The 12384-nt window shown below is 38.2% G+C and overlaps 2 protein-coding genes across 2 annotated transcripts in view; one reads left to right on the top strand and one right to left on the bottom strand.

The window, feature by feature from the left end:
- LOC110039944 (uncharacterized) overlaps nt 1-12384 on the top strand; it is a 57122-nt gene that overhangs the window by 9524 nt on the left and 35214 nt on the right. Inside the window, exons 10-12 of the mRNA XM_089298231.1 lie at nt 16-42; nt 7900-7920; nt 9798-9818. Of these exons, the coding sequence (XP_089154357.1) occupies nt 16-42; nt 7900-7920; nt 9798-9818 (69 nt within the window). The remainder of the gene's footprint in view (nt 1-15; nt 43-7899; nt 7921-9797; nt 9819-12384) is intronic.
- LOC149106088 (uncharacterized) lies at nt 5044-7234 on the bottom strand. Its single transcript, XM_089298288.1, has 3 exons — nt 7144-7234; nt 6499-6698; nt 5044-6074 (listed from the first exon to the last, which is right to left on the bottom strand). The coding sequence occupies exons 1-3, from the start codon at nt 7232-7234 to the stop codon at nt 5319-5321; spliced, it is 1047 nt and encodes a 348-aa protein (XP_089154414.1). The 3' UTR covers nt 5044-5318.

The raw sequence follows: 12384 nt of genomic DNA, 5'->3' as shown, positions 1-12384 counted from the left end.
TTTGTTACTTTTCAGTTCTCAGACGAGCGAAATCTGCATCATGTAAGTATTATCTATAAAAAAATCTTTTTTCCTTTCAAAGACAAAAGTTATAACCGAAAGGGCCTGGGTAAAATAACGCGCCGCTTCCGAAAAAATTAAGAAAACAAGGAAAAAAGGGTTCTCTGATTTCCTGCTTGGTTAAGTGAAATTTGACAGATGGGAACTCAGTCATTATTGCTTTTTATTGTATATGGCTTGTTCTTGTAGCCGATATAACGTGCGCTCTGATCGGCTAATTGTAGAGCATTATTCTCCTGTAATGCATGCGGGCCGATTACGGGCTCGGACTTTACGGGAAAATCTCAAACCTCGACCTTCCCCTATTGACCACACTATTGTTCGGTCAATATGGCAAGGTCTCAGACTGAGATTTTCCCGTAAGCACCTCACTCTCTGTTATAAGTAGTTAGTATATTGAAGAAACTGCATCTGTAGAGAACCACTCATTAGAGTTTCACGAAATTGGACCGAAAATACTTCAGGAATAAGTAACTGGAGTATTGAAAAATATTTGAATGAATATAAATTATATAAAACTGCTATTGCAACAACTGTGAAATTTCTCCCACCACACACTAGTCGCTTTCATTTCCCCACACCACGTTGGAAGGAAGATCACAAGAGGTTAACAACTATTTGATAGACCAATCTGAATTAACGAGACTGATTATAGGAGGTGACTGGAATTGTACTCTAACAAAGGAAGACAAAAAGGGTGGTTTACCTTGGAGACCAACTGGCTTCCGGAATTTGATCTTAATAGCAATGGATATTTTTGATCTTGTAGATATGCAAAGAGTTAAACATCCAAACATAAACAAATATTCGTACGTATCCAAAGCCCTAAAAATGAGATCCAGAATAGATTTTTTTTCTTGTAGCAAAAAATTTAACCAAATATGTCCAAAAAGTTGATATTCAATCCTCAATAGCACCCGACCATAAGACAGTGTTTCTATCTTTGCACTGGACAAAGAAGCCCCTAGGGGACCTGGCTTTTGGAAGTTTAACAATGCTCTCCTAGAGGATAATAATTACGTAGAACAAATGCGTCAAAGGTATTCTGGATTTCGGGAAAAGTATAAATATACTCAAGATAAAAGAATGTACTGGGAACTGCTTAAAATGGAAATTAGGTGCTTTACTATCTCGTTTGGCAAAGGAAAAGCAAAGAAAACTAAGATACGTGAACTCATAATTAAGGACGAAATGGACAGACTTGACCATATTATTTGTAGCAATTCTGATGTTACGTCTCTTGACAAAGAGTTGAAGCAGTATGACAGTCTTAAAAAGGAACTTCCACAAATATTGAAAGCAAAGGTGAAGCTGCAAAGTTACGATCCAAACGCATGTGAGCTGAAAAAGGCGAAAGACCTACAAAATATTTTTTCCATCTCGAAAAATGAAATTATAGTGGGAATGTAATTTCAGAATTAGAAGACGAGGGGGAGATAACAAAGGAGGAAGAACAGATTTTGTTAAAAATAGAAAATTATTACAGAGATCTTTACACGTCTAAAATGGATGTCACCGAGGAGCAATTTAGTCATTATATAGAGGATCTAGAAATCCCTTGTCTCTCACAGGAGGTCAGTGACAAAGTAGACGGCCTTGTAACGTATGCAGAATGTAAGGAAAGCTTGGACTCTTTCAGCAGTGGAAAATCCCCAGGGGAAGATAGTTTTACTGTCGAGTTTTACTCAAAGTTTTTTGACCTAATTGGAAAGGACTTAGTAGAGAGTCTCAATGCTGCGTATGAAAATGGACAGTTATCAATCTCACAGCGTAGAGGTATAATAACCCTAATACCAAAAGAAGAATCATCGCTATTAGAGCTAAAGAATTGGAGACCAATAACTCTCTTAATTGTTGACTATAAAATTGCGTCCAAAGCAATAGCTAAACGGATTGAACCGATATTACCATCATTGATTCACCCGGATCAAACAGGTTTTGTGAAAGGCAGATCTAGATATATTGGTGAAAACATTAGGCTTATTGCTGATGTTATGGAGCAAACAAGGAAACTAAACCGCTCTGGTATATTGCTGTCCTTAGACTTTCAGAAAGCTTTTGATACTTTAGAATGTCAAGCATACTTCATGTTCTAAAACTTTACAACTTTGGTGACAGCTTAAGAAACTGGGTAAAGGTCATTTATACTGATAAAGAAAGTGCGGTACTGAATAATGGCTGCGCCACCAACTACATAAAACCTTCTACCGGAGTAAGACAAGGATGCCCACTTTCTCCCTACTTGTGCATACTAGCCGCAGAACTTATGTCTATGAAAATTCGTCAATCCAGTGCTGTCAAGGGAATTTCAATATTTGAAAGGGAAATTAAAATTAGTCAATTTGCAGATGATACCAACTAGCTGTGTTTCGACCTCTCTTCGGTGGAAAAAGGATTACAATCGCAGTGGATTTTGGCGAAATCTCTAGTCGTAGGCTTAATTTAGAGAAAACTAAAGCTATGTGGCTGGGGAAGTGGTCAGGCAATAAAAACAAACTGTTACATTTAAACTGGGTCAGTAGTCCGACCAGAATTCTAGGTATTTATTTCTCCTGTGATGAGAAAGGAAATAATGAAATTAATTTCAACCTTAAGATAGATAAATTGCAAACAAACTTGGATATATAGAAGTCAAGAGATCTCACACTAGTTCCTGGCGAAGCTGGAAATTCTCCGCTCTTCTCCCTGCCAATTCCACCGCCTGGCCATTATTTTCGGCTCGTAGCTGCTGAACCTCAGCCTGCAGTTGGCGAATATGCTGGTCGTACGCCTCAAGGAGTGGCAAAGAGATAGCAGACTGCTCTACCTCAAAATGCCTCGGTCCGCGTTTGTAGAGGACGTTTGGCGCCTTCTCTATCTTAAACTTGGAAAACATTGCCTAGAAAACTTTTTTTTCGACGATCTAAACACGAGCGAAATGGTTGTTGTCAAGTGACAATAGCGAAATGATTGTTGTCAAGCACGCGTCTCTATAACCATTTACCTCATTAGAATAACTAGAACTCAATGACCATTCATGACAACAAGAAAACAATGGTGTCAACTAAGCGCGAATTTCAAAGACGCTCAGCTGCACTCAAAACATGTTATACGCCGGTAACTTTTTTAAATAACCAATTCGGAGAACAAGCTGAATAGAGGTCTTCATTAGAACTTTATTCATGTTGTGCACAAGACCTGACAATGGTTAGCGGCACGCGCTTCTACATGGAAAGTAAAGTTTTTGTCAATTAATGGTTTGTTGACGATTAAGAGACAAAGACGATAAAACAATACACAACTAGCCACGAAAGCGTTCAAGTTATGAATACTTTAGTGGAACTAATGCAATGAAAGTGTTTGGTAACTAAATTCCCCAAGAATCCTGTCACCATTTCTTAGATTGACTAATTATAAACTTTAATATGTTTGGAAAGAGTAAAAATCGATTAGTTTGAATTGGGGGAGTAACAGCACTAATAGCGCAATTGTGTTTTTAAATAACACGAAAGGCGCTTTTGTTTTCTTATACTTAAAGACATTCAATAATTTTATCATGACAATTTAACCCTCCCAAGAGTTTACTGATATTTCGAACATAATTGATAGTGGCGGAAACTACGGCAGTTCGTCGCTGCAAGTAGGCTACTTTCCACGCAGCGTGTTTGGCTTACTAGCGGCTGGCCTATTGCAGAGCATTAAACAGACCAGAAAAAAAGGCTTATTTCTTCGCTTCACTTTTCTTTGCCGATGACTGGGTTTTACTTGCAGTTTATTTTTCGCTTTTTCATTTGTATTTTAAAATACACACCCTGGCAATTTAAGCGTGCGTTTCTGAACGTTGGCGTTCGCCGGTTTGCAACAAGAAAGAAATAACTTCTACAGCCCGCGCTTCATGTAACAAATTTTCCCTTCCGTACCCCGGAAAAATGTCGCTGTACTGAGCGACATTTCCCCTACCCCACCACGAGAAGGGTGATATTGTCAGCATCTGGTCGTCAGCGAAGATTTTGAATCTCGCGCTCGGAAATTGGCTGAGAGTCGGTTCTTTGTTCTAGAAACAATAGCGCCTTTCAAGCTGCAAACAATAAAAAATGCCCATAAACGGTGTGCCATTGTCCAAAAATTAAACACAAAGTCTGATATGATTTGGGAAAGTGATGATAATCAAGACGCTTGGAGTATCATCTCTTATATATTCAGCTTCAAATATCAATGTTCCAAAGGATATTATAAGTAACGTTAAAGGTAGGCTCTTTAGATTCATCTGGAAAAATAAAAGAGACAAAATAAGAAGGGAAGGACTATATCAGGATTATGAGAAGGGCGGGCTGCGTATGACGGATGTAGAAACAATGATCAAAGCGCTGAGATTAGCATGGATAGATACCAAGACTCATACGGGAGGGCCATCCCAATTGGAAATTTGTTCCAGACTATTTTTTTAAAGAAATACGGGGGCCTCCATTTCATCCTATCATGTAATTACGACGCAAAGAACTTTGAAAATGTACCCTCTTTTTATAAGGGCATTCTGTTGTTCTTTCATGAATTAAAGGCTCTTCACGGATGCCATCATGGACGAGATACAATTCTATTTAATGATAAGGAAATCCGTATTGACGGTAAACCTTTTTTCTGGAGGGAATGGTTCGAGAAAGGTATTAGAACGATTAAAGATATTTTTTTGCCAAACTATAACTGTTATTCACTAAATATAGATCAGCTCTTAAGATTACAGAAACTGATATTTCAGGTGGCCATGTTATTTGCACGTATGATCCAACTTGTAGTGTATTAAACAATTTTCTTGATCCTTTATTTATTGCATATTTAAAATGGTGTTAATGTAACTTATGAAGCTTGAATCATGCCTGAGAACTAAATAATTATATTTTTGTGCTGTTAAAGACATACCGTCGCTTGATGGGTCGATCATCGAATTCATGCAAATGCATGCAAATTTAGCCCTAGCAAGAAAATAACAATAATTTAACAGATATATTTTTTTGGTTAATTTTTCTGTAGCCCTTACACTTACTGAGTTTGAGTACCAATGTACCTGACTAGCTGAGTGTAGCTCTCAATAAAAGGACCAACCTTTTAAGCTGTCACTTCTGGTTATTCTTTTGCTATCATATTTTTGCAGTAAAAATGAGACTTGTCATATTTTATAAGGCAAGCTGGTGCTGCCCCAAGTATAAACCATTACAGTGAGACTACTCGAACCGGGCCACCGCCAAGAAGAAAACTTGTAAGACATTATTAAACATCCTCAATTAAGCACGCTTATCGACGCTGTAAGTTTTCAGCTTGTCCCTCAAGCTTTGGTCGGCTGAAACGACTTTGCCCTCCTGTATCAGTTTTTTCTCTTCTTGAACACTGTAGAATTCCTTAAATCTGGTATTACATATTTTCTTAACTAGCTCTTGCCATATGGAGCAAACCCTAAACTCCTCGACTGGTGCCGTGCACGCCCTTTTAGATGCTACCAAAAATAACTCTTGTAGCTCCTCATCAAGAGCAACTGATTGTTTGGTCAGCTTCATAAGGTTTTTCGGATATCTCTTCAGATTTTTTTCAGTCAACATTTGTCTTAATCTTTTATCTAACGTTAACAAAACAACAGTAAACTTACTACTAAAGAAAGTCAACTTTCCTTCGTCCAAAGTTTTTAGACCCAATGGCAAAGATGTTTTCTCCTCTGCAGAACAGACCATTTCAGACATGATTTTTACTTCGGCTGCATAATTATCCTTTGTCGCTTCAGAAACTTTCCTGACTCCTTTCCGTCCGTTAACAATCTTCTCCCTTCCTTTCCGTAGCTTATGCAGCGCCGCCCCAGATACTCTAGCAACGTCCACAAAGTCGGAATCGACAACAGTGTCCGCGCCTTCACTTGCAGTGGTGTGGGTTTTCTGTTTGTCAATGTCAATCTTAATTTGCATGACTGCGCTGTGAAAATTTTCGTAAAGTGCCCAGTAGATGGTGTTAAGAACAACGGCGGCATGAAAGTTGACTTCGTCAGTTTCGTTCTCATGCAATTGAATGGTGGTGACAATTACCCTTTTCATGTTTTCCCAGAGTTCGGATTCCTCCACGGTCAACAACAGTTGGGAACAAATAACTGAAAACGAAGCCCGTTTGTCACTTTTTTTCACCTTAGCGCTGGATATTTCGGTAAAAGCTTTAATTATTTTGGAATAAATATCCCGACAAAACTTCACAAACATTTCCTTAACCGTGTCGCTATTGAGTAGGGTGGACACCATTTGCTTGCGAAGGGGAAATATTGACAAAGATTTTTCATTTCTTAATTCATTTTCGCAGTGTGTTTGTGCACTCAAAACGTAAGATATGAGTCTCCTCCAGCCTTTTTACGTCGTTGGTAGAAAGGTATTTTCCAGAACTCTTTTTCCTCTTCTCTTTACTGGACTCATTCCCCTCTTTATTTGTGGCTTTTGGTACCTTTTTTCTCCTTGCATCTTTCTGTCCTCTCCTTGGTGAATCCTCACCCGACATGTCCGACAGATCCTCTCCACTCGATAAGTCGGAAAAGTCACTCCACTCCTCTTCTGAATCATCCTCACCTTCATGGTCTTCATGGTCATCGTCAAGGAAGTTCTCAAGGAGGGCTTGCCTTAAATTAGGAAGCCTCACTCACGAAGGTAATTTCGGACGCCATTTTTCCCCGCGCGACATCCGCAAAAATCCTCGCAGCATGCACGCGCGTGTGCCGCAGGTGATGGCGCAATTTGTTCTAAAAATAGAATTTTTGTCCCATATCATGGGGACAACCCCAATACTAGAAATGGCGCGCGCTTACGGTCTCCGTCCCTGATTATGGCTCCTGGTCAAAGATGCTAACGCTAAAAATTAAATAGTATGCTGGACAAAACTGTTCTGCATCGACGGTTTACAACAAAAATTAAAACAAACAAAGTGAAACATAATTTTGTGATTGTCTTAAGGTGGCTCAAAACAGTAATATTTCCGTGAGAAGCCTGGGCTCTAACGCACACTTCAGCATAAGGTATCACACGATCACCCGAGGGGTCGCGAGATAGCGCGCAAAATTTAAAGTTTGCAAAACTCAAAACAAACATGGCGGCGCCAGGTCTACTTCGTGAAACTTTGTGTCTGCCAAGTCTAGTGAGCTGTTTGCGATATCGCTTATTTTTACATTCGAAAACATCCATCATTCATGCAATTTCAAAGGAAAAAACATCCTTTTTAACCGCTGTGCTGGAACGTCAACAAAAATTGTGATGTTGATGTTCCGATCGATCGCGCCGGCTATCAATCTGAAAAACAGCAGGAAAAAACTACTCTTCAGGTTTTTTTCGTTCTTTGACTGTGCCAGTCTCATCTTCAGGTATTTATGGTACTCTTCTTCTACCGCTTATGGTGCTAACGACAACAGCGAAAAAGAAAACAGTATTCGCGTTTATTCGCGTGGAATTGCGGCGTTTACTGAGCAGCGGACCACCTACACGCGTGCGCAAAGTCCGATCTTGCAAAGTGGAGATTTTAATTTACGCGTAGAATGCGCGTGAAAAATTCCTTATCCACGAAGCTAATATCTCAAAACCTGATCCGGTGACCCTACTTTTTTTAAGCAAAAAATTATTCAACAGCAAAAGCGGAATGTATGAACGAAATTGTAAAAATAACTGTGGAGTGGGATTTTTCCAACTTGGAAATTTCCTTCTTTTTAAATGTAAGCAAAATCTACTCAGAATTTTTTATAATTTTCTCTGTTTTTTCTTCCGTGTGTAATGAAAAGATTTTTATAAAAACAAAACAATATGGCTTAGTTACATGCTCAGAGATTAATTTTTATCTTTCATCTTTTTACAGTGGCAGTCTCTTTTGGAGATCGTAAGTAGACTCGTTTGTTTTGGTGTTGACCCATGCTAATATCCTACGAGTTGATATTCTTAGTTGCGCTCGACAGAACGCAGTTTTAATCGCGTAAAACATGAGAATTCGAGATCTGTGCATCTATCTATGTCTGTCTGTCTATCTATCTATCTATCTATCTATCTATCTATCTATCTATCTATCTATCTATCTATCTATCTATCTATCTATCTATCTATCTATCTATCTATCTATCTATCTATCTAGTGAACTGTTTGCGATATCGCTTATTTTTACATTCGAAAACATCCGGCATCATTCATGCAATTTCAAAGGAAAAAACATCCTTTTTAACCGCTGTGCTGGAACGTTAACAAAAATTGTGATGTTGATGTTCCGATCGATCGCGCCGGCTATCAATCTGAAAAACAGCAGGAAAAAAACTACTCTTCAGGTTTTCTTCGTTCTTTGACTGTGCCAGTCTCACCTTCAGGTATTTATGGTACTCTTCTTCTACCGCTTATGGTGCCAACGACAACAGCGAAAAAGAAAACAGTATTCGCGTTTATTCGCGTGGAATTGCGGCGTTTACTGAGCAGCGGACCACCTACACGCGTGCGCAAAGTCCGATCTTGCAAAGTGGAGATTTTAATTTACGCGTAGAATGCGCGTGAAAAATTCCTTATCCACGAAGCTAATATCTCAAAACCTGATCCGGTGACCCTACTTTTTTTAAGCAAAAAATTATTCAACAGCAAAAGCGGAATGTATGAACGAAATTGTAAAAATAACTGTGGAGTGGGATTTTTCCAACTTGGAAATTTCCTTCTTTTTAAATGTAAGCAAAATCTACTCAGAATTTTTTATAATTTTCTCTGTTTTTTCTTCCGTGTGTAATGAAAAGATTTTTATAAAAACAAAACAATATGGCTTAGTTACATGCTCAGAGATTAATTTTTATCTTTCATCTTTTTACAGTGGCAGTCTCTTTTGGAGATCGTAAGTAGACTCGTTTGTTTTGGTGTTGACCCATGCTAATATCCTACGAGTTGATATTCTTAGTTGCGCTCGACAGAACGCAGTTTTAATCGCGTAAAACATGAGAATTCGAGATCTGTGCATCTATCTATGTCTGTCTGTCTATCTATCTATCTATCTATCTATCTATCTATCTATCTATCTATCTAGTGAACTGTTTGCGATATCGCTTATTTTTACATTCGAAAACATCCATCATTCATGCAATTTCAAAGGAAAAAACATCCTTTTTAACCGCTGTGCTGGAACGTCAACAAAAATTGTGATGTTGATGTTCCGATCGATCGCGCCGGCTATCAATCTGAAAAACAGCAGGAAAAAACTACTCTTCAGGTTTTTTTCGTTCTTTGACTGTGCCAGTCTCATCTTCAGGTATTTATGGTACTCTTCTTCTACCGCTTATGGTGCTAACGACAACAGCGAAAAAGAAAACAGTATTCGCGTTTATTCGCGTGGAATTGCGGCGTTTACTGAGCAGCGGACCACCTACACGCGTGCGCAAAGTCCGATCTTGCAAAGTGGAGATTTTAATTTACGCGTAGAATGCGCGTGAAAAATTCCTTATCCACGAAGCTAATATCTCAAAACCTGATCCGGTGACCCTACTTTTTTTAAGCAAAAAATTATTCAACAGCAAAAGCGGAATGTATGAACGAAATTGTAAAAATAACTGTGGAGTGGGATTTTTCCAACTTGGAAATTTCCTTCTTTTTAAATGTAAGCAAAATCTACTCAGAATTTTTTATAATTTTCTCTGTTTTTTCTTCCGTGTGTAATGAAAAGATTTTTATAAAAACAAAACAATATGGCTTAGTTACATGCTCAGAGATTAATTTTTATCTTTCATCTTTTTACAGTGGCAGTCTCTTTTGGAGATCGTAAGTAGACTCGTTTGTTTTGGTGTTGACCCATGCTAATATCCTACGAGTTGATATTCTTAGTTGCGCTCGACAGAACGCAGTTTTAATCGCGTAAAACATGAGAATTCGAGATCTGTGCATCTATCTATCTGTCTATCTATCTATCTATCTATCTATCTATCTATCTATCTATCTATCTGTCTGTCTGTCTGTCTGTCTGTCTGTCTATCTATCTATCTATGTATCTATCTAGTGAGCTGTTTGCGATATCGCTTATTTTTACATTCGAAAACATCCATCATTCAGGCAATTTCAAAGGAAAAAACATCCTTTTTAACCGCTGTGCTGGAACGTCAACAAAAATTGTGATGTTGATGTTCCGATCGATCGCGCCGGCCATCAATCTAAAAAACAGCAGGAAAAAACTACTCTTCAGGTTTTCTTCGTTCTTTGACTGTGCCAGTCTCACCTTCAGGTATTTATGGTACTCTTCTTCTACCGCTTATGGTGCTAACGACAACAGCGAAAAAGAAAACACTATTCGAATTTATTCGCGTGGAATTGCGGCGTTTACTGAGCAGCGGACCACCTACACGCGTACGCAAAGTCCGATCTTGCAAAGTGGAGATTTTAATTTACGCGTAGAATGCGCGTGAAAAATTCCTTATCCACGAAGCTAATATCTCAAAACCTGATCCGGTGACCCTACCTTTTTAAAGCAAAAAATTATTCAACAGCAAAAGCGGAATATATGAACGAAATTGTAAAAAAAAAACAAAAACTGTGGAGTGGAATTTTTCCAACTTGGAAATTTCCATTTTTTAAAAGGTAAGGTAAAGGTAATTTCTCTGAAATAAAAGTGGCAATAGATTTTTGTTCAAACTTTGTTCACTGAATATTTGTCATATGATAACTTCAATTTTGAAATAAAAAAGGGGGGTGCCCATGCTCATTAAGGAGCAGTGAGGCATTGAAAATGCCCCATTTTGGCATTATTTAATGATTATTATAAAAACGCATTCCCAGTAATTGTAAAATCTTTGTGAGTCCAGACTCATAAGAAAACGCATTAAACTACAGTCAGTACATTGTGTCGGACACAAATAAACATTTTAAGTTTGATTCAGACAGAAAGCTAAATCCTTGATTAAAAATTTGAACCAAATTTCTTGACGTGGTTACCGACTGCAAAATAGAAAAGACCACAGTGTATCTGCTATTTTTCTTATTTATTCAATTTTCAGCAATAGAAATTGGATCAGTCTTTCCTCACGCGAAGCTTATCATTAGTTGATTACAATGACTGGAAAAAAATTGGGGTGCCCGTGCTCGTTGGTGAGCTAGAGCCAATTTTCAACTGAAAGAGCTCAATATCAAGGCAAATCCGTCATGTTTTCAATATGCGCGTGCATGAGCGCGCGCTAATGACGCCATAAATTATGCGCAGTAAGGATGCGCAATGCAAATGTGAGGAATGACCTTAAGGAAAATCTACTCCACAGAATTTTTTATAATTTTCCCTGTTTTTTCTTCTGTGTGTAATGAAAAGATTCTTATAAAAAAACAATATAGGGTCACCGGCTTAGTTTTTAAGATAGATGCAATTGATGGTAAAAAGTGGGTTTTTATGACTTAAACACAATGAAAGGTACAGTGGAAAGTTACCTTAAAAAATAGCACAGTCATTCAAAACAGTACAGTTCCAAGCCTGAAAAATCGCACCTAGTTCTAAAAGTCTAAAAAACCAGAAAACTGTTCTGAGCCACCTTAAGAGCGACTCTCTATAGGGACCGAATGAGATTGAAAAAACTGTGGCACAAGGTTGGAAAAATTGATATTTCATCCAGAGATAACCTATGGTATGCTAAGAATGGTGATATAAGTCTTAGGTTCTAGAGTTTTTACATTTTTGAGAAAATTACGAAAAGCCGTCGACAACCTGTGAAGCCGAAAAATAACAGAAATTAGGTCAAATTTCATGATCAGGCAATCGAACTCGCGTGAAGGCGCATAGCAAATTATGGCTTTCCTTGGTTTATAATTTTATTTAGGAGGTATCGCTAAGCTGCCTTGATGCTATTTTAGAGTTACAATTGAAAATCAAAAATTCCATACCGTTTTCAAGCATCTAAAAACACTCACTATTATGTAGAGTTCTTTCAAAATTCAATTCTAGCAAGTACAAGAGCTGTTTTTGAACGTGACATAACTTTTTTCTGGGCAAAAGTTGTCGAGGAAAAGGCTGTTGTTATTCATCGTGGTAGATGCAATAATAAAGTGTATTATCGTTTGTCTCACGATGTGGTCACTTGAGATGTAGATCGCGACGTTTCGACTGCTAGTCTTCTTCAGGCGATAAGGTCGACTGATTGCACGGTATCATTTATATCACAAAGGTCGGCTGTGATTGGTGCATTTCGATCCTCCTCTTGTTCCATTGTTCCGGCGAGTAGCTGTTGCCTCAGTGGTCCGCTGTTGTACCATTCTCCTGTTGTTGTGTTTTTTGATCGTGGGCATCCATGCTTCAGGAATTTCAATTCCACTATCGCTGTTGATGTTATTAGGGTGAAGTCTTATGTAAATA

This window comes from Orbicella faveolata, unplaced genomic scaffold (assembly GCF_042242905.1).
Source record: "Orbicella faveolata isolate gen_17 unplaced genomic scaffold, um_ofav_v1 contig_3, whole genome shotgun sequence".
NCBI lineage: Eukaryota > Metazoa > Cnidaria > Anthozoa > Scleractinia > Merulinidae > Orbicella > Orbicella faveolata.
Note: the sequence above shows the minus strand (reverse complement) of the source record. Positions and strands in the feature narration are given on the sequence as shown.

Excerpts from the sequence above, each read along its gene's own strand:
- LOC149106088 (XM_089298288.1), bottom strand. The coding sequence starts at position 7,234 with ATGTTTTCGAATGTAAAAATAAGCGATATCGCAAACAGCTCACTAGAC. Across the intron at positions 6,699-7,143 it reads AGTAGACCTGGCGCCGCCAT|TGAGGCTTCCTAATTTAAGG; the intron begins GTTTGTTTTGAG and ends TACCTTCGTGAG. Across the intron at positions 6,075-6,498 it reads GGAGAAAAAAGGTACCAAAA|AACGAAACTGACGAAGTCAA; the intron begins GCCACAAATAAA and ends CAATTGCATGAG.